This window comes from Synchiropus splendidus, chromosome 4 (genome assembly GCF_027744825.2).
Source record: "Synchiropus splendidus isolate RoL2022-P1 chromosome 4, RoL_Sspl_1.0, whole genome shotgun sequence".
NCBI classification, from domain to species: Eukaryota; Metazoa; Chordata; class Actinopteri; order Syngnathiformes; family Callionymidae; genus Synchiropus; species Synchiropus splendidus.
Genome location: NC_071337.1, coordinates 872,409 through 900,077, shown reverse-complemented (window position 1 = coordinate 900,077; position 27,669 = coordinate 872,409). Strand labels below are relative to the sequence as shown.

At 52.4% G+C, this 27,669-nt stretch overlaps 1 protein-coding gene across 12 annotated transcripts in view; it reads right to left on the bottom strand.

The window, feature by feature from the left end:
- The window catches only part of pcloa (piccolo presynaptic cytomatrix protein a), a 52,531-nt gene extending 28,112 nt beyond the window's left edge, over positions 1 to 24,419 (bottom strand). For 5 of the 12 annotated variants that reach the window (XM_053864232.1, XM_053864236.1, XM_053864234.1 and 2 more), the window contains exons 1-5: positions 19,706 to 20,146; positions 16,578 to 17,529; positions 14,567 to 15,520; positions 6,359 to 6,541; positions 240 to 4,221 (exon numbers count right to left, since the gene is read on the bottom strand). In XM_053864232.1, the coding sequence (XP_053720207.1) occupies positions 240 to 4,221; positions 6,359 to 6,541; positions 14,567 to 15,520; positions 16,578 to 17,529; positions 19,706 to 19,866 (6,232 nt within the window). In that variant the 5' untranslated portion in view covers positions 19,867 to 20,146. The other 7 variants (XM_053864239.1, XM_053864241.1, XM_053864233.1 and 4 more) reach the window with 7 other exon arrangements.
- Between the last annotated feature and the right edge of the window lie 3,250 nt (positions 24,420 to 27,669).

The following is a 27,669-nucleotide window of genomic DNA, read 5'->3' as shown; positions in this document are numbered from 1 at the left end:
ATTGCGAAGTCGGTCACTTCAGAAGCCATGCCTTATCAAATACAAAAAGATGAAATTGACAGGAAAAAAAGGTGATAATCCAAAATCATGCAACCACATGCAGAAATGATCACCGTGAAAGAAAAAAAAATGAGTTGTCCATGCAAAATGAAAAAAAAAAAAGTGGCATCAGCCATAAATCAACTGGAGAAGTTCGAAATTGCATTTTATGGACAGGTCAGCAATGTCACAGCACTGACCTGCATCAGCCATCTTCGCCGAGGTAAGGTCAACGGCTACCTCGGCCGAGTCGCTGAAATTTAAGCTGTTCTTGCTCTTGTAAAAGAAGAGGCCTGCATCTGCAAGGTTGGTGTCCGACATCGAGGGTTTGATTCCGCCGAACCCTCGCATGCCGAAAGAGGAGCGCTCATACTGGTAGTGGTCGTCACGATATCCAAAACGGTCTTCTGGCAGAGGTGGGGTGGACTGTTGCGTCGCGCAGCTTCCCGCGAACGGCAGTTTGTACACAACATCGCAGCAAACAGCTCTTTTGCTCGCCGTCAGATCAACGGGTTTGCCATCGTCATCCGTAACAACCGCCGTGAGCACATCCACCGAGGTGCCGTCAACTGTCACCACGGTGTTGAATGGTTTCGCCGTGCTGAGGTCCACGGCGCCAGCCACCGTGGTTGTCCCTGAGGTCAGTCCATTGGCGGCACAAGTTGGAACAGATCCGGGTGCAATGGTGACGGGGGTCGTTTGAAAAGTCCCACTGCATGTACTTGATCCAACTGAGAGATTAATCGGGATTTCTGTGCCAGAATGGGCAGGTGGCTGAGCATCAACAGGTCGGTACACAATCTGGGAAACGGGTTCAAAAACCTTGTTTTTCGTTAACTGAAGGGGAATGGAGGATGCCTGAGCAATTTCTATGTTATCAGCGCGTTGTATTGTCGCAGCACAAGTCACAATTGTGATGCTATCGGTCACAATGGAGACAGTGGATGATTCCGCGCTGAGGTTGACAACGGGCGACTGGACGGCACTGTTTTGCCGACTGGCATCGGATATAAAGGTCTGGCGCCTGGATTCTTGGCCGGCAGATAAATCGACACCTTTCGTTTGGGAATCTGCGTCCACCTTCATAGTCCTCAGATCCACCACCTCGCAGGGTTGGCGAACCTGTCCGTTCTGTGCCGGGGATTTTGTTTTCTCCAGAGATATCGGGACGCCGTTTGCCCTTGGAGTTGGCTCCGGCGGAGCGGACCTTTCGTGAACAACGGAGACAGTGGTTCTTTGAACTTCGGTGGTGACCATTTGAGAGATGAGGTTTGGCATGACCACAGGAGGCTGCGCTGACGCAGACACGGCCTCTATGATATGACAGGAACTCGAGACATGTTTTTCAGGACCACAAATCTCTTGACTTTCAATTGACTCGGTTACGCGTGTGTATGCCAGAGGCACTCTGGTCGTATGAGGAGGCGTCGGCTGTGGGTGTTGCTGAGTATATGCGGGCTGTGATTGATGGTACGTTTGAGGTTGAGCGCGGTGGGAAGGAGATGTTGCGGCAGGGGTAGATGGAGCTTGGGTTGAAATGCTCTCCACCGGAGAGCTGGGTTGCGAAGGCAGTGTGATGACCACATACGTGTCACGGAGATTGCTTGCATACCTTGGTGAGATTGGAGACTTTGGTGAGGACTGGAAAGGTTTGCTCTCCGAGGTGGGGCTCAGATTCAGGGCTATTTCGCTAGTTGCAGTAGGAAGTGCCGTAGGTCTCGATGCGTAAGGGATATGGGCAGGTGAGGCAGGCTGAGATGCAGGTTTTGGTGCGATTGGTGGTTTAACACCATGACAGATTCCTACAGGGATGGGTGGTTTCGGAGGAACCGGAGGCGGAACATGTGGTTTGTATGTTGGAGTTGTTGCTTGTCTTGTCGGTGACGATTGCGGTGGACTTGCAGGTGCTTGTGTCGGAAGAGGAACAGGGGCTTTTCTGGGAAACACGGTGGGTTTCGGGGGGGTGGGCGGTGGCGGCTGAGGTGTAACAGGTCCTTCTGTCTTTTCCTGAGATTGGGCCCGACGGAGAACACTTGGTTTAGGGGGCACAGGTGGGGCAGTTGACACGACACTGTGGACACCAGGTGTGTACTGAGGGACTGTTGGTAAGGGCGACACGGTGGTTATCAAAGGAGCCGACGTCCTCTGCTGTGCACTTGACAAGTCGACGATATCGGCCTGGGATTCTTTCACGACTGGAGGTTCTGGTGTGGGTGTTTCCACACTCTCAGATACGGCCGTTTCAGCTGGCGTTTCTGACGCGGCTGGTTTTTCCTCCTCCTCCTCCTCCTTCTTAAACACACTCTCCTCATCAGAAGACAGCTCTCCCGACGAGCACTGAGTGACCTTCAAGTCTGGAATAGGATGCAGTGCTCTAGGAGATGCAGCGGCTTCCACATCCGGCTCCGGATGGGTGGGACTGCTTCCGGGAGTCAGAACCTTTTTCATGAGTTCCTCATAGGCAGTTTCTGCATCCAGCAGTGGTCGTCCATCTCTCCCAATTGTCACGGTACTGGTTTTAGGAGCGGTGCTCTCAGCCGGCTGCAAAACTATTTCAGGAGTTGAGCTGGCTTTCTTTGAATGCATACTTTGGTATTCCTCCTCCAGCTTCATGAATTCCTTTCGCTTCTTTATCATGTCCTCATAGACCTCATCTGGTGATCTCAGCTTTTTGGGCTCACTTGGTACCACAATGTTTTCTGGCTCCGCAACGTTACTGGTGGAATTGTCGATGAGAGATGAGTAAGCGTAGTCCTCGATGAGCATCCCTCCGTAAAGTGACTCCTTCACAGGTAGAACCTCACTTTTCTCAGCAGTTGGGGATTTTGCCCTCAACATGATCTCCTCGTAGGCTTCATCAGCAGATTTGAGGGCCTTCTTCTGCGATTTATCAGCCTCTTGGTCCTCGGTGGGGGAATGAAGAGACACGGAAGTCGGCAGCTTGTACGTTTTTTGTACTGCAGCAATCTTGGCCGCATGAATTTCAAAACCCTCAGGCTCTGATTCGATACTCGGGGAGAAATCGGAGCAGGACGATCGCCTGATCTCCTCCATTTCAGCCTCTTGCCTCAGCTCTTCAGTTGGCGAGGCGTCTTCAATAGGGGAGAGGTTGCTGGGTGGTGTCTTTGAATTGTCCCTCCTCCTCTGAGCTCTGATCTCGTCCTTGTCTTTCTTTGACTTTTTACCCGACCCCTTCTGCTTTTCTTGCTCCCTGAGCAGCTCCTCTTCTTCTCTCAGCTCGTCCTCCTCAGAAGAGTCTTCGATCGTCGGCAGCATCTGGCCTGGCTGTCTGTGCCGGGCTTTCCGGTGTTGCTTGCCCTCACCTGTTCGAATGTTGCTGGGGCTGCTGTCGCTATCCTCGTCCAGTGAGGAGAGGGATGTTGGGGAGGTACCTGGAGTGAAGCTGGATGCATGTAAGCTGGAGGAGCCCTCACCTTTTGAGCGATCGTCGGGCGAGTCGGTGAGACACTCCATCTCAAGGTCTCCTTCCACATTAGTGATGCAAATGGGGCTGCTTGTTGCGCTCAGTTCGATGGTTTGGAACTGTCGAACCCCGGTGCCAGTCAAACCTTCCTCCTCCTGTATTTTCAGAAGCCCCGTTGACCTCTCCAGTACACCGTCCTCCTCATCCTCTGGGCTTATGGTGCTCTTTTTGGTGAGCTTTCTGGCTTTTCCCGAAAGGCTTCTCTCCATCACTGCATGTGTCCCCTGCTCTAATTTCTTCCTTTCATCCTCTTTGATTTTTCCTCGCACTAGATTCTCCTCATCAGATGGCGACGCGTCCTCGTTCTCGCTCATTTCAATGATCTGTTTCCGAATAAATTCTTCATCATCTCCCGACAAAGGACTGTCTTTCCCGAAGCTCTCGCTGCTTTCATCCAGTGAATCTGCTTTTACGTCCATCGGCACGAGAAGCTTTTTCCTGGCTGTTCCCGTGCCTATTAAATCCTGGGACTCCCTGTCGTCTTCAGAACTCGGGGAATCGGGTGAAAGAGGCAGGACTTGTAATTTACGCCTGGTCTTCAACGTGTCTGCTTTGCCTTGCTCGTCCTGAGGCTGTGTGTTTGTCTGGGCCTCAAGAATGGGGAGAACCGAGCTCTCCAGCTTGGCAAGGTCGGACGGGCTGGTGGGACTGGCCTCTTTGGCGGGCGCCTCTCCGCTCGCCGGCTCTTTCAGGGTCACCTGAGGAGTGGAAGGAAAGTAAGTCAATTTAGAGACACTCAAACACATTGCTATGAGACAACACGGGTAAGGAAACAGAGTCGAGCTAAGTCCTACTGCTACAGCGATGCACAGTCACCTCAGGCTCTTCATTAGCAGACATCCCAACAGGCTCATTTGCCATCTCCTTTTGCTTCGCCGTGTTCGCCTCCTCCTGCCGGCCTTCATCTGGCTCAGCTACTACAGAGTCTGGGACATGTGCATGTACAGCAGGGGCTACAGATTTACCTCCAGAATCGCCCTTTGATTCGGAGTTCTCTCCGACATCAAACCCTGACGTTGTGAGTTTGTCACTTGCCCCTGATACTGAAATAGATTCCTGAGTGTCGGCAGGGAGCGAGTCAACCAGCACTGAGTTGGGTTTGACTTCTGTGTCAGTGATTGGCATGTTTTCCTGTGGGATTTTTACAGGGTGCGTTTCATGATTCCCACTCAGAACTGCGTGCTGATTTTCACTGATAATGTTTGTCAGTTGCAGGATTTTTTCTGTCTCTTTTTCTGGAGTCTTTTCTGCACTATTTGGGTGTGAACTTTGTGCCTCAGTGAAGGAAGAACGCCGCACTTGGATGCACCCTGTGCTGCCCAGCACTTGAGAGTCTGCGGGTGCATCAGGTGAAACCAAGTCATGGACAGTTTGATCAATAGACTCCCCATCTGGGCTACAAACAAGCTCCGTATCTTCTGGCTTTTCTCTTGTGGTTTCCTTCTCCTTTGCCTCTGAAGTTTTGGTTTGTGACTCCACCTTGTTTAGCTCCATGTCTGACGGCACTTCATTAGCGCTGTCTTCGCTCTGTTCTAATCCTGTGGCCTCGACTTGATTAGCAGCCTCTACGAGAGGTTTCTGCTCATTCGACTGCTGCGCTGCTTTACCGTCTCCCTGAACAAGTGTACTTTGCTGGTCTTCCTTGTCGACCTTGCCGTCTTCAGCTTGTTCCCTGGACTCCATCTCAGCCTCGCCTGCCGTTTCACTCTCATTTGCAGTCACTGCAGTGTCCTGAGATTTAGCTTCATCGATGGGTGTTTTCCCGACCGATGCTTGACGCTTATCTAACAACGGACCTTGTGAGTCTTTGCTGTCCAGAGGTTGTGGGTTTTGTTCTGCAGAGGTCACGTCAGATTTCACAGGCTCAGACTGGTCCAGTTCAAGCTCGTCTGCAGACTTCCTAACCAGCTGCCCTGGTTCCTCCTGTTGTTTATCCATGATAGAATTCTGCTCCTGTTCCTCAACTACTGGGGCTGCAACAGCGCCTCCTGGAGCTTTTTCTTCCAGTACATTATTGCTTTCTAAACTCTCCCTGTCTACACAAACGCTTTCTGGATTTGCTGTCACGGACTGACCCCGGTTCAACGGGGGCTCCTCTGTTGGAGGGCCATGATCTGGTTCAGCTTCCTTTTCATGCCATATTTCATCCATCTTTCCCTCCACTGAACCACCTGTCACTTCTTGTTGCCTCTCCTCCGATGGTTCTGCTTCTTCCACCGCTGGCAGAAGAGCTGCTGCTCCACTTTGAGCAATTTCAGAATGTGACTCAGCGTCCAGGGGGACCGCTGTCTGGTCTGAACCTGCTTCGCTGGACAGAGTTTGTGTCTCACTCTGCGGAGCGAGAGGCGGCTGGTCTGCGACTCCTGCACAGGTGCTCGGTGGATCTGCAGCGGCCGTGGCCTCACAGACCGTTTCGCTCAGCAGGTCAGGAGAACTCTGGTGTTCTGCTGCTCTGTCTGCAGGGCTTGTTTGCAGAGCTGACATCTGTGTCTCGGACTGGTCGTCGCCCTCTGTGCTACACGGCGGTTGCTTCATTTCGGTGGTGGGTTCACACTTTGGAGCAGAGGGACCACAGACACTTTGGGGTTGTGTTTCAGTATCAGCTTCTGGATGTGTCACTTGTTCTTCGTTGGACAGATGTTCCACACTATGACCATCTGCCTCCTTCTCTGAGTGGCTCTGCTGTTGCTCTGTAATTTCACCAGCAACCTCTGAACTTGAAATGGCCTCATCGTTGGGTTGAGACTCACTGTCTGCCTGGCTAACAGTAGGGGGCAGCGGGGCGTCATCAGTGTGTGACAGAGGAGCAAGTGTGGGAGGTGTTTCGGGTTCTACCTTGCTTTGAGGGGCAGGAGGACTTGGGTCAGCTGCTTCTACAGGGTTGGTATCTACAGCAGCAGGGGTGGAGGTGGGGGTGGGATCGGGTGGTGGCTGCTTGGCCTGGGCTGACGGAGGCTCCTCGCCCAGCTGGCCCGACGTGGCCCTTTGGGTCTGGCAGTGGAGGCACAGCCATTCTTCCTGTAGGAGCAGAGAACACAGGAGTTAGAAAGTCAACGTTCAGATATTCATTCATTCGTACGTGCTGATCAGGGGTGAGAGGTGGGGGACACCCTGGACAGGAAGACGCACGACAAGTTACAGACATGGATTTAAGCCAACCACTTATCCTCTGGTTTAGGACCCAGCAGCACGACCCACCGCCCCATCCTAGACTGAGTCCACTTTAACTTCCAAAGAGAGGCCTCTGGACTGCCGAGCCTTACCTCCTGATAAGGACCACACCTTTGCAACTTGTCTCCCTCATGACGTCTCACCTCACAGATGCATGTGTGCTGCAGACCTCCGTGAGCTTTTACATCCGTCGGACTTCAGCAGCGGGTCCATGCATAATGCATGGTAATGGGACCGGCTCTGGCAGCGCAACAGAGACGGCTGGTGGGTGGCGTTTTATCATCACAACTTAGAGTCAGAGCAGACTTTCATCTCAGGAGTTCGGGCGAGTCCCCACCTCACCGCCGGAAAATCAGGTTCGCTTTAATGGTATTTCACCAACGGATTCGTCGTTGTTGTGTCGCTTTGCACGGCTGTCGAGGGAAAGAGCTTCAGCTTCCCTGATGAAGCTTCAGTCAGCAGACTGGCAACAGATGAGTGGTTGGAAATGAGAGAACTGAATGTGTTCGCGGTGTGAAGAACGGATATTTATAAGCCACATTTCTTCCCCTTGTGTAGCGAATACAGCCCACATAAAATGACAAACAGCACTCGCAAGCAGCACTCAGCACAGTGTGAACCTGGTGACGGACAACTGAGACGGCAGCACCTCGCTCCAACAAAGGTTGTTTAATCGGTGTCTGCCCCGGGTCGCTCACAGGAACAATCTCTGGTGGACAGATTGAACCCTCTCCCACGATAAAGGACAGATACTTGTCATCTCTCCGGGGAGTATCTCCGACTTGACTTGCTGCTGATAGGAGATGTTACAAAGCCACTGGTGTTATCAGCGTGTCGGATCCCCAGCCCTCTCAAGCCCAGCTCCACCTGCCTCTCTGGATAAATGACACTTCACTGAGAGGGAAACACACGCAGGAGAGGTGGAACCAGGTCTTGACTCCACCATCACTCAGGTCATATCCCAGGCAGCGCACAGCCGCACGAGCTACCTCTGTCAGTTTGTTCTTTCTGCTGCTCAGCGAATGAAGTGCAAATATCAAAATGTGGGAAAAAACATGGGAAATAATTGCGTCATAACAAGAATGGAAATACATTTCAGTCAAGTTAACTGATTCAATTGTATTAACGTTTTTGGTGTCGCGAGTTGATGAAACAATGAGGCCACTAGATGGTGCTCTTGATGTTCCTTTGACTTGGTTGTTCAAGTCCAAACATTTTACAGCCGGCAGTGCCACCTGGTGGCCTCTGAACATCAGGGCACTGTTTCATGACACGACTGAGTCATGACACCTCATCTCCTCTTCACTACTGTGTCATGAAGCCTCATCTACCCTTCACTACTGTGTCATGAAGCCTCATCTACCCTTCACTACTGTGTCATGACACCTCATCTCCTCTTCAATACTGTGTCATGAGGCCTCATCTACCCTTCACTACTGTGTCATGAAGCCTCATCTACCCTTCACTACTGCGTCGTGAAGCCTCATCTGCCCTTCACTACTGTGTCATGAAGCCTCATCCACCCTCCACTACTGTGTCATGAAGCCTCATCCACCCTCCACTACTGTGTCATGAAGCCTCATCCACCCTCCACTACTGTTTCATGAAGCCTCATCACTGGTTTCTGCAGTTTGCTTCCAAAAGTCCAGAAAGGGGCCACTGGAGCGTGGAGTGGAAGTGTGGAGCTGCACTTGATCCCAGGATGATGACTGGTGTAGCAAATGTCACGAAGCTCAGAGCTGCTTAATGTGAACATCTGAAGTGTCAACAGGAGATGGTTGAGCAGAGGCAGATGGACACCACATTTAAAATCACACATTCATCCACGAATGAATGCCACTTTGTTCCGTCCTGGACGCTTGTTTTTCAATATTTTTGTCACCATTTTTTCCTCAGACTGAAATGACCACATGACTTGTGTCACCTCATCACATCACCTCATCAGTGACTCCAGCTGATGCAGTCGTCTCAGCGATCCAACGTTAGCGACTCAGGAGGACAAGTCCAGAGAAAAGATTGAAGGCCTTGCTGCCTGCTGCAGTCTTCAGTCTTGAGTCCAGTAGGACAGATGGATTTGAGTTAATAGGTCACACGACAGAGGCTCTGTGTTAAACAGACGTGTCATGAAGAGCAGACCTGCAGCATGAATGAAAGGGACGGGAGTTTGAACATTCATCTGCCTCCGTCTTCGTCCATGGAAGCGTGTGAGTCTGCGCCCACCGCACCAGATGTAACGTTCTTCAAGCTCAGCGAGTATCGGCTCTGAGACGGTCAGATGTCTCCATCTACAGCGGCAGGCGGAGCTCAGACGCCACTCAGGTGAAGAGTCGCCCAATGTTACTGCAGGGAAATGTGATGACAAATGTCAGGAGGGCGGCTCCAGTGAGGGCGGGGTCTATGTTGCAGTACTGCCGACCGCACCACATTCTCAAGGTCCTGGTCTCCTCTCAATCAGGATCGGTTTGTTGACACCGGCCGAGCTAAAATTCCCCACCAGTTAAGTCTCTTGTTTTGAAAAACCTTCTTTGGTGGCCATTAAAGCTCCTTATTCACGTCAGTGGTGAGAGGAGAAGCAGAGCTCAAACTGGCTCGAATGCAACACCGTGGTGTGGCCCGTGTTGGTCTTGACTCGGTGCAGGGCAGGTGGTCTTGACTCCAACACTGGCAGGCTCTGGAGCCAGTAAGGAAGCATGGATTTCACCGTGCGTTTGTGAGCTCCATGAGCCCAGCCACGTCACAGGGTTGGGAGCAGAAATGTGACTCACACCAGTGACTCATGAGCCACAGCACAATAGTCAGAGTCTGCACTGCTGCAGGCGACGCAGCCGGCTGCCACCCAAATCTTCCCTGACACCCCTGCTCCTCCTCGGCTCGGGAAGTGATTAGCACACGAGTGGGGGCGTCCACTCGGAGACAATCCTGCCGCTGCTCGGTGCAGGGCTGATGAAGCAGCGTGTAAACAGCCTCCGGCCGGCTGTCACAGCTTCTTCCCCTGCTCCTGGAGCACTGCGCTGATAAAGCAGTCAGGTGACGGCTGGACCGGAGCGAAGGCGGTTTGGCTGGGAGGAACCCGGAAGCGGGTCATGCTCGAGAGCAGCTGTCAGAACCAGCCGAGCTCATACCAGAACCAGCGCCTCCAGTGGACACGACTGAGGAGCATGTCGTGTCAAGACATGACTCAGGTCCTCTTCTGTGAAGGTTTCAGGGGATTTTTTATAGTCATTCCAGGTCCAGCAGCCCCAGTGGTGACCACAAAGATGCACAGCAGTACTGTACAGACCATGACTAGCAAGGACTCGGCCAGGAGTGCCCGGTTCCACTGCACGACCCGCTTCACTCCTCTGCCTTCAGTCAGTACTGACTCGCACCAGCTGGGGGCAGCGTCTGCCAAACTGCTGCTTGAGAACGACTTCTTCTACAACCCAAATGGTTGGCCCTGTCCCAGTCCTCACCCGAACACTGGGTCTTGTGCGTCACATGTGACTGTCCTGTGACCCAACACTAGACATGATCCCTTCAAACCGAGGCTCCAACAACGTTAACGTCACAACATTAATGATTGTGTGTGTTATTTCTTCTTAGCAAAAGTCTGCTAACATGCAAGCTAACGTTAGCGTCGACACACCTCCAACAGATGGATCACCGCAAAATAGCGGCCAAGCTTCGGCTCCGCCCATTTCTCCTCTGTAGGTTCACCAAAGCAAGTCAGACGATGAGCACCGACAGAAGAGGTGGCAGAAACGCCAGAGCTGAGCCGTGCGCTTGCTACAGACCTCTTCAGGCAGAGTGTCGTCTGGGTTCATAGATGTTGGCGTGAGACAGTGTGTAGAGTCAAATCCCCCCAAGACTCACATGCAGAACTCCAGTTGTTCATTTGGTCATGAGGCGATTCGATAAGAAGATCAGACCAAATGTGTGTGTGAACGAGGTAGAAACATGTTTGCATGAGTTTTCTGAACGTACAAAATGGAAATGACTTTTAACTCGAGTGAGAGATTGTGTGAAGAAAAAATGGGTTGGAATCGTATGGACTGATGAAATATGGCAAGCAAGCATAACATCAGCCTACTGAACTCACTGCTCAGCCTGTGAAAACAAAAAATGCCGCTCCCTCTCAGTCTATTTACAACTACAAAAGGGGTCTGTCAAGCGCACAGTAGGTAAATTACAACGAGGCTTCATGAAGCTTCATCAGTTCTCATTATGTCAGGTTCCTTCCACAGAAACACAACTTGGCCATGTTGAAATAACACAGCTTCTCACTGTGAATCCAGACTCTCAGGAGAAGGAGTCCCACTTCCTTCTTCATCCTCAGACCCGCAGATAGAACATCAGTGTTTGGTGCCGTCGCGGCTCTGCAGCGGCTCCGTCCCCGCCCACTCAGTTAAACCGTGACTAGTGACTGGTCACTCAGAAGGAGGGTGTTTCCTTCCACTGGAGCCAATCCCAGCTACCTCGGGTGAGAGGCAGGGGACAGCCGACCGATGAACAACCAGTTATCGCTTCACCTCCACCAGAAGCTTCGGGAACGGACTGTGGTTTGCTGCGGAGGTTGCCACAGTTAAACAGAGAGTTTGAATCGCAGAAGTAGAGAAGCTGGAGTCCAACACAGTAATAGCTCACCGCCGATGAAACAAGTCTAGTTAACGTCTCTGCTCTCCATTAAAGGGCTCCCTCGTGATGAGCCAGGAACACAAATCAATGAAAACACGACTGGCTCTTGAAAAGATTAAAACGTCCATAAAGCTATCGATGGAATTGATGTGTCAATAATATGAAGATTTCTTTGCTGAATGTGCCGTGCATGGACGACGGGACGCGGCGGATCAGTCACACACGGCTCGGCCTCTCAGGCAGGAGGTGGTGACACCAAACGCCCCTCTGTAAACGCCACGTGCCGGGCCACACAGAGACCCTTTTGACAGCAGGGACCATGATGGGAGGGTCAGCGGAGAGAGTGACACCAGCACGCGTGGACGAGGGGAGAAAGAAACTCACCCTGCAGTGATGTGTGTTCTCCACTTCGTGGCTCATTTGTGGAGGAGACTATTTTTGTCCTCCGCGGTCTCTTGGGCAAGTGAGTGGAGCAGCACACACGAGCGCTGCGGGACGCGGGGATGAGCCTTGAAACGCTGGCTATATTTACGTGGAGGCGCGTGCATGTGCGGGCGCATGTGCGGGCGCATGTGCGTGCGCATGTGCGGCCGCAGAATCATGATGTGTGATGCCGACCGCACCATATGTGCGGGTGGAAGGGTTATTTTTGCCAGAGTTTCCGTTACGTGACTCCGGTAGTGGCACACTTTTTCCACTTTGACAGAGACTGACCTCAATTCCTGGATTAGTGACCCCTTACGCCACGTGAGACATCCGTCCATCCGGATTTAAGTTACTACTCAAGTTGAATTCACCAGAAATGTTGTCCATTATTGCAGCACCAGACCCGATTGACCTCCATCTTGACCAGCAACCGTCTCCACCTTCATGGCTTCATCATGCGACTCTGTTTCCAGGAGCCTCCACCTGGTGCCTCCGTGTTGGGTCTGCAGAGCACCACCACTCCAACCTGAACTGGCTGCTGGTCCTTCGCTTCTACCGAGCGCCAAACCTTCAGCGCCACCAGGATTCCACGGCGAATCACTGCTCTCCACAACACATCGCGTTGGTATCTTCCCCTGCTCTGTGACATCCATCCAAACATCCCGCATCAGTTCATTCATTCACCTTCAATATGTCTTCATCCAACAGCCACCAATCGAATGTCTCCTAATGTCTCCATGAACATCTAAAGGACAGATCATCAATCACTTTGATGATCACTCATTCATCCCTCAGATATGACTGTCTACAAATTCAGACCCATCTGTCCACCCATCCGTCCACCCATCTGTCCACCCATCCGTCCAACCATCCGTCCACCCATCCGTCCACCCATCCGTCCACCCATCCGTCCACCCATCCATCCGTCCATCCGTCCACCCATCCATCAGTATTGCATATCCAAGAAGGTAGAACAACATCATCTCATCCAAAAGTGTCAGTTGGATCCCAGGGACCAACCGGGGAAGGGTTAGCTGCGTGTCATACGTCCAATGGTGACACACACAGAATGAACCGCGAATGAAACTGCCGCCTAAAAGCCAGCAACGTGACAGAGAGGTTTCTGTTTTGTGCAGTGGTCATCGGCGCTCTAGTGACATTTGGGAGTCAGCAAGCGCTGGCTGAATCTGAAAGTCAAGCTTCAACCATGAAACATGATTCTGTTGATGGAAAACACCACAGTTACCACTCAAACAAAACAAGTATTTGTAGCAGCGCGGCCCAATGTGAGGTGAGGAAAAGGAGTCTCACCACACACAGCTGCTGACGTGCAGGACTCACTTGACCATGACGTGACTTTTATCCAATAGTACACTGTATATAAGTTATGTATATAATAACTCCACCGTCACCCGAGAGCGGCTTTTATTCCCGGCCAGGATGAGAGCTGATCTTGCTCGGAGGAGAAGTTCCACTTCAGCTCCAGTTCCGGCCCCTAAAGTAGGCCTTTCACCTGTTCCTGGAGCTGCGCTTCGCTTGGACGGACGGGCCCGAGTTTGAGCGTGTTTTCCCGGTGAGTTTCTCTCAGCATGCGGCTTACGCCCAGGCTCTGGAGTGGAGGATCAAACCAGCAGATTTCACTTGCCCTTTTAATCCTTTTAGGAAACAGAGATTACAACACTCACACAGGCGTGTGTTTCACACGCTCTGGAGGCCAGAAACGGCCACCAGGGGGCAGAAGACAGGGTGCACGCTGGCGTTAATCGTGTGGTTCTTTAATTCAGACGCACGGTCGCACGCCGAACTCCTCATCGCCAGAGACGTCGGCCGCCGTGACTCAGACGTGTGAGCTTTCCATTCCCCTCAGGTTCTGCCTTTATTAGCTCCGGCAGCGGCGGCAGCAGACCAGTAACCAGGACGACCGAGCGGAGGACAGGAATGACTCACTTCAGGTGAAGTGCCGAGGCCGATCATTCACAGATTAGCCGGAGATCCTCCCAGCTCCAAAAATACCCCGCAGATTAGCCAATACACACTTAAACCCGGAGGTGGTGCAGAGGCCAGCACGTGCTGCACGTGTGCGGACGCCGTCCAGCGCTTGCTTTTGTTCTCGACTTCTGTGGTCAACTAAAGAGCTGAGGATCAAGACGGGTGGGATGTCGCCAGTGAGGCAGCCCCAGGTCTTTGTCTGTCAGGGAGCGTCCTGGAAGATGTTGGGTTTACTCCCACGCTGAAGAGTGGACGGGTGATCAGTCAAGGCCATCCAGCTTCTCTGTCACTGTGCAGCTGCAACTGTCACAAAAATGGCTTTTGGATTTTTAAAAACTTTGCTGCTCTTCTTCCTGGTCTGACGACCAAAGCGCCGCGATTTGCCAGAATCATAAACATGTCACTGAACAAGTATTTCAGCCTCGCAGAATCTGTCCGGGCTACTTCCTGGTCTGTAGACGACGCCGCACGTGTCGGCCAATCACGATGCGTCTGTGGCCAGACCAGGAAATCGAACATACATATTCTTCTTATGGTCTTCTGCTGGTAAAAATGTTTCACGTGTGGTAGAATGCGCCACGGACCCCTCCATTCAACGTTTCATTGACATCATTCTCTGAACAGAACTTTTAATTGTCTTCAGAAACAACACATAGCTTCTTTTTTCTCCACTGAACATGTTGTTTCATGTTTGTTGATATTGAATACGAACAATCCTTTTATGAAGAAATGTTGTCTGATAGTAGTTTGGTGTTTTCTCTACATTTCTCAATACAAACATGGTAGTAGACAGCAACAAGAGGATGAGGGGGGGAGTGAAACAGAAGTGCAGAAGCCTCTTACCTCTCCCAGGTGGGGCGTGGGATTGAAGCCGCACCCATTGCAGACCTTCTTCTTGCACTGGGTGCAGATGCTGAAGTCCGAGGCCGACGCCAGGTCCAGCTCCACCTGACACAGAGGGCAGTTCTGCTTGTTCTCGGCTTCCGGGTCTGGACCCGCCGTCTTTTCCTCAGAGGCCCCTGGAGCAGGCTGCTTCGTTCTCGCCGGCGGAGTGTCCGGAGCAGAGTCCGAGTCCGGCGGGGATCCAGGAGCCGAGAAGGGAGAGTCGGGAGGAGACCCAGGCCCAGAGTCGGGAGAGTCCGGGGGTGAGCCGGGGGGAGAGTCGGCGGGCTTCTCTTCCTCTCCTGTGACCAGAGTCGTGGCAGAGCTGAGGAGGGACGATCCGAAGCTGAACATCTGGGAGGCAGCAGCGGGGGGTTTGGCCGACTCAGTCAATCCTCCCAAGCCTCCAAACAGCTTCCCCGTCACCGACTCCTCCGGCTGCTGCTTCGATGCTGCCGGAACCTGAGGCTTCGTGGAGTCCATCAAACCACCCAGCCCCCCAAAGAGTTTCCCGGTCACAGACTCAGAGGGCGGTGTGGCCGAGGCCGGAGCCTTGACCGAATCCGCCAGCCCCCCCAGACTGAAGCCTCCAAAGAAGCTGGACTCCTGTTTGGCCTTTGCTGGAGACGGTTGGGGGCTTGACTTGGGCTGGATGGGTCGGCCCGTCTTGGGATCGATTTTGGGCGATCCAGCGGCTGACGACACCGGGGACAGGGGGGAGCTGGGGGACTTCTGTCGGGGCGTGGTGGGCGGGGTCAGGCCCTGGTCGCTGGTGCTCTGCTGCTTGATCAGGAGTTTGCCGGGTTTCCCAGGACTCTGTGGGGCAGAGCCTTGTCTGGGCTTGTGGAGGCCCGGCGGATCCACGCCACCCATCGCTCGCTGCATTTGGCAGTTGAGACACAGCCACTCTTTCCCCTGCAAACACAGCAGAGAACGTCAACATTAACCTTTGGCTGAATTGTTCCGGGAGCCCGGAGACGGAGGTCGGCGGGGCCACGTGGAGCTGCAAAGGTCAGTCAATGACAAAAGTATTCAAATCGAAACTGCAGGCGACGGATCGCTGAGGAAAGTTGCGTCGATGGGAAACAGAGCGCCATTTAAATGAGGATGGACCAGCCGATGTTGTGTCTCGTCACGTGACGCGTGCACGCCAGGCGGCTCGCTTTATCTCGCTCATGTCATCAGTGACAGCTCGCACGTTTGTCGCCTGGCCAAGTGAGAGGAACCGAGCCCATAAGAGCATTGAACTGAGGTTACTGCTCAGCAGATCTGTGTTGTGTCATGTGGCCCCGCGGTGTTCGCTGCCTTCGCTGGCTGGCTGGCACGCTCACTTCCTGTGGCCATGACCAGTCACCTTCAGCACCATATGCTCGCCGCTCCTCCCACACTGAAGCCGTCTCCCTCCACAACACTTCCAAATACGCTCCAACGTTTCCTCTTCAACGTTGTCTAAAGGATGCCTCACACACAGAGAAGTTGAGTTCTATTCTCAGAACCTTCTGTTTTAACTCAAGCTCTGACCCTCCAGCAGGTCTGACACTCAATCTCAATTTCTTCTTTCTAATCCTGAACATTTTATATTCATTTAATCATAGATATTTATGCTGCTTGATAAAATCATTCACATTTTATCATGAATAACGAGGGTGCAAAAGTGTGATAAATGCGGTTTATCTCATTCTAAAATATTCCAAGTTTGCCAGCTGATTTGAGTGCAGAACGTTACCGAAGATAAAGGCAGACGATGAGGCACCTGAATGTGAGCGCGAGTTCAACACGATCTGAACCCGAAAATCTCTGAGGTTTTGCTTCAATTTCTGATTCAGAAAACAATTCATTTTGCTTCATCATAACCGGTTCGGTTCCAGCTTGTCTGAGTCACTTTCCGTCAGGCTCGCTCTCGACCTTGAGAGTCTGTCTGACCAGTGACTAGACTAGACTAGTCACCATGAAAACGACCTTGAAAACTCACCGCAGAGTCCGGAGGGCTGAAGCCGCAGAGGCTGCACACCTGCTTCTCACACTGGGTACAGCTGCTGTAGTTGGGCGGCTCTTTGGCGCCAGTGTTCATCTGTGTGGTCTTACACAGCGGGCAGAGGGCCCCTCCGGGCTGCGCAGCAGGGGCCGTCGCTTGGGCGCCAGGGCCGGGAGGACCTTGTGGCTTTGGTCCTTTTTGTAGTTGAGGACCTTGTTGCTGACCTGCTTGGCCTGGCGGTCCCTGACCTTGCCTTGGGGCCGCTGCAGGTCCCCCACGGCCGGGAGGGCCTTGAGCTGGTTTGGGCCCTTGTCCTGGCGGTCCCTGACCTTGCCGAGGCCCCTGCCCTTGTGGTCTTTGTCCAGCGGGACCCTGAGCAGATTTCGGCCCCTGGCCTGGAGGTCCTTGGCTTTGTTTGGGTCCTTGCCCAGGAGGACCTTGAGCCGGTTTAGTCCCTTGGCCAGAGGGTCCAGGACCCTGTCTTGGTCCTTGCCCTGGCTTAGGTCCCTGTCCAGGAGGTCCTTGAGCCTGTTTCGGAGGTCCTCCTTGTTGAGGCTTCTTTGGACCCGGACCTTGTGGAGGCCCCTTGTCTGGAGTCCCATCAGCCTCCTCCTCGTCCCCAAACAGTCCAAACTTGGGGATGTTGACCGAGTCCCCCATGGAGGTGATGGAAGAAGAGACGGACGACGTCATCGACGACATGGCGCTGAGGGGATTGGCCCCGCTCAGGAAGCTGGAGCCAAACATCCCGGACGACTTGCTTTCGGGATCCTTGGGCTCCTGCCGGAATCTGGACTCGAAGAGGCTGAGTGAAGACGGGCTGCGGCCCGGGGCGGGCTTCCCCGGCGGCCCCTGGTTGAAGGCGTCTACGGTGCGACTCTTGCTGAGACCCGCCGGACCTCTTGAGCCAGCCTGCTGGGGGCGCTGCTGAGCATCCGATTCTGAAGGTCTGGAGAAGGAGACCACAAGAGGAGAGTCAGAGCACTGAGTCACAGAGAGCCTGGCGACAGCACTCAAGTCATCAAAACGCTTCTTGATGGAAATGTTCATGACACAGTTGAGCGCACGTGTGCCGAGCACTGAGCCCATCGACTGACGCTATAATGTCACAGATGTTGGGACTGATGTTCACAGACATTAGCTTCAGCATTTCTCCCTGTGACCGACGCTGCATGACCACTGTGTCATTACCCAGCAGCGGCGGGTGCATCACGTCGTGACGCCCTTCATGACACGCAGCCGAGTCACGACGGTATTGGTTCTTCCCGACGCAGCAGTCAGCCGCTCTCGGCCCCGGGACTGACCAGCGGGAGAGTGAGTCTCGCGGAGTGACGTGAGGAGTGTGGAGCAGCGAGATAAAGCAGCTGCACCAGTGTAAACTGAGAGGCTCTTTGTCAGCGTCCTGGTGGAAACGCTTGGATGGACATCTTCAATATTCCTCCACCACTCATTGATGGACTAGAAAGCTCCAACTGAAAGGCTCAGGACTCTCTCAGACTCTCTCATGACGACCGGCCAGCTGTTGTTCTCCTGGCCTGGATGTGAGACGTCCCAGCACAGCGGCGGTGAACACCAGGGACTCAACATCTGGAGCTATTTTGGGCTCACAGCAATACATGATGGAGACGGTGGTGGATTTCATGAGTTTTATGGAGACCCAGCAGATAGTTTTGAAGCGTTTGAAAATGATTCCAAAGGCATTTCACATTATTATGTATTTCAAATTATTTTGCGCTGCTGCAGCTACTTGATCATTTTCCTATTTTTTATTTTGTTTTTGTTATTTGAGATTGGTCCAGTCAGCTACTGTCAAAGTTTTTTTGTTTCACTTAGAATCGAAAACAAGGACGCAGTAAAATGTTCTTTGTATTTCTTCTTGCAGTGTTTAGGTCAAATTAACTAGATCAGATTAGACCGCCTTTATAATCAGACTTCAGTTTATTAACAATTATTTAGAGCTGAAATGGTCTTTTTTTGTATTATTATTTAGGATTTTTACCACAAATGTGTCGTTCATTTTTGCTCAGAAAGGACAACAAATGGTGACTGAAAAGGCATGGACATCACGAGCGGAACAGTGCTTTACGGAGCCCTGGAAGTGACGTGCACGTGGATGTGGCGTGCATGACTTTATCTGGTTTTGCCCGAGATAACAACGATCTCGAGATAACTGTTATCTCATGATACAATCTTCAGCGTCAGCGCATGTTGTCTCCCACGGCTTCGTAACTGACAACGTGGTCAGTCACTGTTTGCAAGTCTGTGCGTTTTTAACACCCTGGTCAAGTGGCTTCTACTCAAAATCGCACCACAAGAGGCAAAGCTGTACGTATCACCAGTCCCTGGAAGCCACATGCATGACTTTAGTTTTGTTTTTATCTCGAGATACAAATGATCTCGAGATAAAAATGATCTTGGGCTAAAACAAATACAGTCATGCAGGTCACCTCCAAAACAAATAAACACGTCACTTCCAGGGCTCCGTCGTGCTCTGACATTTCCATCCACTTAAAGCCTGTGCTCCCCCGCCCGCCCCCGCAGGAAGAGCGTTTCAGCACCCTGGACAGCGACACCAGAGAAGGCATCCGTTTCCACACCTCCATTTCAACCTGAGCCGCGAGCAGCGGGAGGGAACCTGCGAGCTGAGCCACACCATCACGGCAATGCTATATATAGCTCATAACCACCCCCCACTATCTTCAGCTGAGGCGCGTCACCGACAACCTCGGCTCAGTGAGTGCCCATCACGTTTGGCGCCTCTCACTTTCGCTTCGTGTTTCGCGACATTTGAACCCAAAAAAGCCGAGTTCTCAGATGGCAACATCAGGACGCTGCAGTTCTCTTCTGAGGTGTGAAAGGCGTCGACAGCTTCTCTTACCCAGCAGGCATTTCGCTCAAACACGGGAGGTGTGTCTCCCGCTCTCGGATCACGCGCGCGCGCGCGGCCACACACACCCGCGCGCGCGCGCGAACACTCCAGATATGTCCTGATGTACGGAACATGACGGGGAAAATGGCTGATAAAGACACGGACATGTCGAGCGCTGACGCGGCTCCGAACGGTGACGCTGAAGCCGAAGCTCCGGCCGAGATGAAACGGTGACTATACTCAGTGAAAGTCGTGCCTTCGAGCCGCCGCCGCCGCCGCCGCCAGCTGCCTCCGCTGCGCCTCGCTCAGCTCCGCCAGGTCCACGGGGGCTCCGCCGGGCAGCCGCACGAAGCCTCCCTCCCCGTCCGGGACCAGTCCCGACAGCGGGCCTCCGTCCAGGCTGGCCTCGTTCCCCATGGCCGACCCCTCCCGTGCCGATCGATCCCCGACGCCTCGGCTGTGTCCGCGCCGTCAGTGTGGGCGCGCGCCGCCTCGCATGCTGCCCCGCGCTGGATCTCACTTCCCGTCCGGACCTGCGCGCTCCAGCTTCCCTCCTCCGTGTTGTTCTGTGTCGAGCATCTCTGCAGCTGGAGGTGCCGCGACTGGGGGTCTCTGGCTCACAAGGCTAATTTAGTTCACGCCAACACCATGTCACTTCCGGGAAAATTACAGAATAAAACTCTATCTAGCGAACAAATCAAGCGTTTCATTTTCGCCCTCTCCAGTTAAATATAAAATAAATAAATAAAACAAGGAAGGTTTAGCGCTAAAAATGTTATTTTGTTGACAAAAACCTTCCATTTATGAGCAAAGCACCATACTACTTCCGCTTTTGACGCTGCCTTGACGGAGGTTCCCTGGTATGCCCTCTCCAGTGCGCAGGCGCCGCTTCTGACAGGTGATCAGCAGACGTCGGAGGAGGAAAACGTGTTTTTAAAGGGAAAGGTCGCTGGTTTGGCAGCAAATCGGTGTTGAATCCGCCTCGGAAACATTTGTCGCGCTGTCCTCGCTCAGATGGATGTTGATCGGCAGTTTATGTGAGGTGAAAAGGCACGTCGCTCATGTTGTTGTTGAACACAAGGTCAATAACAGCGTGACCAGCGCCTCCTCTCGCGCGAGTTCTGCACGTCCATTCACAACTATAGAGCCACTGCAGAAGGTTCCCAGAGTTGTGTCGCATAAATGTTCCTCTGAAAGCAGCGAAACCTTCTGCTCTTGAAACTGTGTGTCCACAGTTGTCGTCCTGGTTCTCATGACGAGTCTTTTCTGTGACTCCTCTCTCAGGGACGAGACCTTGATGTCCAACCCAAGGCCCCGGGGCCACAACCGGACCGCACGGTTAAACCCTAGACTAATGTATGGGAGCCGAACCATCCAGACCAAGGATTGGGAAGGAGTTTTTCTGAGCGAAAAATAAAGGTATTGCATGGTGTTTTGACTCCGGGTGGAGACATCAGGAGGACGAGGTGGAGCTGAATGAGGACATGGACACGTGAGTGGAGGAAGGTGGAGATCAGTGGGAGTCAAATCCCAAACGAGGAAGCACCACAAGTTCCACCCAAGTGTCAGTGTGTCAACAGATTTGAAAATGAAGCACCGAGTTTGGAAGCATGAAGTCTGTCTTCTTTCTGTGGACTTGATCCAAGGATAGTTCTCTTTCAGGAGGCCACAGACTCAACAGCGATGGGTTCTCTGACAGAGAACTCCTCCCCCTTGGACTGCAAATTTCCAGGCCTCGGAGCAGCAGTGAACCAGGACGGAGGTGAGAACTTGACCCTGCTGGCTGCAGCCATCTGAAGCGTTGGCTTGTAAAAGAGTCAGTAAAAGGCTCTCGATTGTCCTGAGTTCTCACTGTGCCTCGTCTTCGTCGGCATCACCTGCGGTTCACAGGTCGATAGATTCCTCAGATTTATTCAGTTGTATGTGGTCAGAAAAGGTTTCGCAGCACAAGGTTCATGGGAAGTCAAGTTCTTATGCTCATGATATCGATGCCTTCATGGCGTCTCAACTGATATTAAGTCAAAGATGAACGAAAAAAAGCCTCACAAGCAACTGACAAGTCAAGACCAACAACAATTGATATTCTAATGAATATCACAGCTGGACGTTTATTACACGGTTATTGATTTCAGAGCGAAAGGAAGGACAAATGAGGGCAACTCAGATATTCTCACACCTCGGCTCGTGTGACTGGCTCCTGTTGAAACCTTTGTCCTCCGTTGTTTATTTTTCTGACTGAACATAAATATAACTCATGATTTTAGTCACTCCTGCATGTTTTTTTTTATTTATCTTTCCGTCCGCTTTGGCTTTGTTTGGATGTTTATGTCTTAAACAGTAGAAATACTTTGTGGTCCTCTATTTTTTCTCTCTCTCTCAATGAAGGGAAACAAACAAGTGAATATCAAAATACACTTTAAGAACCAGGGGTTGGGTATCGTCTGCTCCTGGGCTTGAGTACTGCCACTCATGGAAGAGCCACCGGTACCACGGAACCATACCACCTTACAGCAGTGTGCAGCTTTTCAATGCACTTTATGACAATGTTGTAAAATATGTGTACGTGACGTCACCCATGTCCAAATAATAAAATGAAAAACACTTTATGTAGGAGTATGTGTAATGGCGAGTACTGGTACATGTAGAGAAGAGGGTTACGAGGACGATGATGGTGAGTGACGCTGCGCGGGGAATGAGGCAGTGACGTTTGCATCATGTCGGTGACCAAGCAAACGCCTCACTGTTGTGCATGTGGGACTCGTGAAACCGCTGCGGCTCGGCGGTGCGCCAGGCAGATGTGCTCCGACGGCTGTGAGCGTGGAGCTCTGCTGTGGGGCAGCAGTGTCCTCAGAGCACCCGGCTCACGAGCAACACGCGGGATCTTCGGAGAGCCAGGCTCTCCGCCGGAACGCTGGAGATGCTGATGTGAGGCCTGGGCTGCTCTCTCCTTGTCATAACTGCGTGGGGCTGCGAGTCCTGAGTGAGGAACGATGCTCCCTGGGCTCCTCCTCTTCCTCCCTCCCTCAGAATGCTGAAGCGTGGCCTGATTGTCTCTGCGCCGTGAGGCGGAAGGAGCTGGTAAATACTCCTCACTCTCTCTCTCTGTTCTCTGCTCAGCCTCATCTTCACATGAGTTGAGTTGTTGTTGGAGACCTGACGCCGGAGCCCTTTCACCCACCCAGCAGAACCGTCCAGCCGCCTTCAGCGTGTTGACAAACGTCCGTGAAAATGTCTAAAGACACCGAGCTCTTGTTCATTGAACAGCATCTAGAAACCACTTCAGCCTCAGGATCAGAGAGTGAAGACCAGACACCGGTGGACAGGAGCTGTCGCTCCATTCAGATGTTTCATCTCAAACGATGGACGGCCTGTAATGAATGCCACATGTTGCATCTGTTCTAGGTGGAGATTAAAGGAAGCTGTTCTCAAGAGCAGAGCGGCCACCAGCCGTGACTTAACTCAGCTTCAGTGCGATTCACTGAGATGAAACATTTGAATTGAGTGACGGCGCGACCGGACACAACGATGGAAGGCCTTTGGTTTGCAGCCTCTGACTGAGAAGCCAGGCTGAGGTTCTCCATGTTTTCAGGCGCCAGGGAGACGCACGATTGTCTTTCTCTGCACTGCAAGAAAGCCACTTCCTTATTCAAGAGCTGACAGCACTGGCCTCAGTGTTTATTCATGAGGACAATGAGACGTGGAGGTGGCACGAGGACAGATACAGTTAAAAAAGTGTCTATAAAACAGTTGGGCGATGATCATAATGATCAGGTCTGCATTCGAGCTATTTATAAATATATTTACTAATAAATGCATGTCTTATTGTGAGGGGCCTCGATGAAACAGTGTCCTTAACACTGTGTCATGAAGCCTCATCTACCTGTCAGTACTTGTTGGTAAATGCACTTCATGTCAGTGTCAAAACTACATCCTCAGGGCCGCAAATGGCCCGCGGGCCACAAGGCTGAGCTCCTGATATGGAATGTCAATGAAAGCCTGAGGTTGACAGCCCAGACTCCTGGTCCTCGTCCTCCCTGGTGAGGACGGCGGTGTCGCCCGACAGAACAGAAGTACTGAGTCACCGGCAGGGATCGTTTCTGACGCCTCATCCAAACAGGCCCCGCCCCCAAACCCAAGAGAGTCTGCCCTCCCTTCGACCCTCACCAGCCGAGTCTGTGTGGCTCGAGCTCCAGGCTCTGAAGTCATCTCCCCGGTTCTCACTACAACCTGACCTCCACCCCACAGCGCCCCCTCCTGTTGGTGGTGGACCACACCCCACAGACCATTCCTCGGCCACCAGGACTGGGGCACCAGGACCTAATAATAATGTCACTTCCGGGGAAATTAGAGAATAAAACTCTCAATAGCGAACAAAGCTATCGCTTCACTTGCCCTCTCCAGTTAAATCCAAAATAAATAAATAAAACAAACAAGTGTTTATCGCTAAAAACGTCATTTTGACTTGCCTTCAATGTGATTTTTAATCTTTAATTCTCTAAATAAGTAAGTTCACAGCAATAAAGGACCTTGTTTCAACATGAAATTCTTTTGTTTTTTTTCTTAATTCCTGCCTTGGTGTTGACCTTGCAAACCTCTTCATCAAATGACCCATGAAAGGAGCCCCATCATCATCAGTCAATGACATTTGGGAGCGAAACCCTGGCAGCAGCAGCAGTGTGTCGCCCTGAGCGGCTCAGTGTAACTGGAGTCTGTAACCAGATCGGACCAGCTCTACACCGTCATTAAAATTGAATCCCCGGTCCCAGTGTGGAGGAGCCACTGTCCCCCTGAAGCCACACGTCTCCCTGAAGCCGGAGGATCCGAAGTGGCCTACCTTCACCGGAGCTGGAGTCCTGGTCCGACGTCGGCGTCAGGTCCGACTGAGTGGCGCCGGATTCCCGGTGAGATGGGCCTAAGCGGCTCTGACTCCGCTGACCTCACCTGAGGAGCACATGGAGAGGCTCAGGTGCAGCGGCGCAGACTGAGGCTGCTCCAGCTCCGCCGACGTAACAGCCTCCTCTAATCCTCTTTGCCCCAGAGAATCGGCCAATGGCAGCGCGACGGGGCTGTAAGCTCCTCTCACCTCTCACTCAGGGAAGTCTTGAGGATCAATGATTCATTCCTGTGCCCAGCCCCTCCGTGTCCTCAGGAAACTCCCCTCGGCTGCCAAATACAAAGATGCTGGTTGGCATGGCGACTCGGAGCATCGATCCTCACGGCGCGGCAGGACGGCTCCTCATCAGGCGACAGGAGAACTTCCTTTGTTTAAAGGCCGTCGGGGAGGTGAAGCCAGAGCAGCTGCTGGAAGGTCACACGCATGGTCTTCTTCTAGTGACAAATTCTGGCTGGACAAACACCAGCATCCCTGCTCGGTCAGACTTGGTGGAGCCACTTGTTTCCTGTGGCTCTCCATGTTCCTGAGAGAGGAGCAAGTGTGCTGGTGACTGTGAGGGACGTGGCTTCCTCTCTCCTCAACACCCTCTGAAGGTGGTTCCTCCAGCTGCAGCAGGTTCCCCCCAGTGAGCTGAGCTCAGGCGACCATCACTGGAGCTCAGTATAAAACACAACGTTTAAAATCACATATTGAGTCAGAGTGCTCCGATCACGGGGAGAAGAGCGACACCTGGTGCGCAGCAGGTGTGGTCAGGGGTGAAGGGCGCGAGAAGGACACTGGAACTGTAATAGGATTTGATGGCTTCTCAGTCTGGAAGAGGATCAGGTCCTGTGGCTGATGGAGGCAAAGAGTCAGTGTCACACAGCAAGCTAGTGAACAAGACTCGTGCTGTGTTTGAAGATGTGCCTCAGCTCCACGTCCTCTCTGGAGCTTCCAGCCTTTGTCTTTTCACTGATGATGTTTGATGATCATTCTCACGCTGAGAGTTCCTTCTTTCATTCAGCTCTTCCTTTGTTTTGACCACTTCCTCTCCTCTTTTATTTTGACAGTTTCCTGTCATCAGCTTTTTTTCCCTTCTTTTATTTCGCCAGTTTTCTCTCATGACTTTTTGTATTCTGTCTTTTATTTTGACAGTTTCCTCTCATCACTTTTGTTTATCTTGTTTTATTTTGACAGTTTCCTCTCATCCATTTGTGTATTTGCTTTCAGTTTGACACTTTCCTGTCATTACTCTTGTACTCTCTTTTAATACTTACGAGTTCCTCACTTTTGTATTCCTTCTTTTGTTTTGAAGATGACCTCGGGTGACTTGTTTTGTCAGATTCCCTCGTATCTCCTCACCTGAGGGCTGCAATGTCTTCCTGTCCAAGGGTCACCTGGGCTGCTCCTCTGCGGTGCTGATGGTTTCTCCCGTGACCTGCCTGCTTCCTGTTTCTCAGGTGCAGTAGGGAAGCTAGTTTGAAGCTTGGCCACCTTGATCAGAGTGTCTCCTTGAATCCCCGTCCAGCTCCTCAGCTTCACGGGGGACAGAGGGAGGAGACCCTGGACAGGCAGCCAGCTCACATGTCTGCCTCCCTTCTGGACGATCACCAGTCTTCATTGGAGGAGACATCTGGAGGGGAACAGCAAGGTGACATTTGAGGGACTGTGGAGCCTTGGCGGCCCTGATGTTCCCCAGGGTTCAGGTCCTCCGTCCTCCTCTGCAGGAGACCAGGGATCCACGTGGTCCACGCCCCCTCACATCATGAGTCATTGTCCTCCTTCAGCGGTCGTCCTGCTGGTGCGTCAGCGCCGGTGGCGTCTCCAGCACGGGACGCCGTTCCACGCGCGTCGGCTGATGAGTCACGGCGAGCAGAAGTGACAACAAGGAGGTTATATAAAGCAGAGAAGCTCTGGCAGGCGTCCAGCTGGTGCCGCAGCCTTCACAGCTGCAGGAGAGTTTGGCCGTCCTTACACTCAACCTTGGGCTCCGCCCTGAATCACTGGTCTCCTCACAGGAGGACGTCATCCCTCACCTCCACGCAGAGTCCACGCAGTCACTGGACGGAGGGAGACGGTGGAACATGCCGAGGGGCCGGAGAATGGGAGGAAAACAGAGCTCTTGTTTCTGGTGTCATGACTGTGGTTTGTGTTGCAACCTGTGACTCTGCTCCCAGGCTTCAGTCCCAGACCGGTGCGACCCTTCATGGAACTGTACAACCATCCAGTAGTGATGTGTGGATGAGGCGTCATGAAACAATGTCCAGAGGCCACTAGATGGTGCTCTTGGTTTGGAAACGACTTGTTCAAGTCCAAAGCCTTCACAGCAGACACTGACTCTGGACATCAGGACACAGGTCATGAAGCCTCATCTACCCTTCGATACTGTGTCATGAAGCCTCATCCACCCTTCACTACTGTGTCATGAAGCCCCATCTACCCTTCACTACTGTGTCATGAAGCCTCATCTACCCTTCACTACTGTGTCGTGAAGCCTCATCCACCCTTCACTACTGTGTCATGAAGCCTCATCTACCCTTCACTACTGTGTCATGAAGCCTCACCTACCCTCCGATACGGTGTCATGAAGCCTCATCCACCCATCACCACTGTCGACCAATGTTGAGTGAAGACATGTCTTCCCTCGGTACCTCACTGCACCAGTGTTCCGCTCCGTGGCCTTGTCCCCTCTCGCGTCGTCTTCGGTGCCACTTGAAGAGCTTCAACTGGTCCAACACATCTCAGGAACTCCATCCTCCATCTCTTCACAATCCGCTGCAAAATTGTTCTGCACACACTGGTTGGACAGTTGGGCTGTCAATGGATCAGAATTGTTCATCTCAATTAATCGCACTGAAGATGAGTTAACTCACAGTTAATGGCTCTCCAAAAAGCTCATAAGCATTCGAGCACTAATGGTGGTCTGGTGTTGAGATCATCTTCCTCTAAGTTGAGATTAAACGCTTGAATCTATCCCCAGAGGAATGGCAGATATAACCCTCCTCCCCCGCCCCATTTGTCCGACCTCTTTACCGTCGCCCCCCCTCCAGTCCCTCGCCTCCACCCCTCCGCCCCCCCTCCAGTCCCCGCCTCTACCCCTCCGCCCCGCCCACTCCAGACCGTCAGAAACTCTCCTCCACACTGATGTTATTGCAACAATATCAGCTCACGTGCCACTTGTCAAGAGAAGATCCATTTTTCCCTCAAGATGTGATCTCTGACTTGTTCCAGTCAGCAAGTCACCTGCCTTCATCATGAACCTCACTGGCTCTCCTCCCGGAGAGGAGAGACAAGAAGGTCTGTGATGAAGGAGAGGAGGGGGAGGAGGAGGAGGAGGATAACCAGGG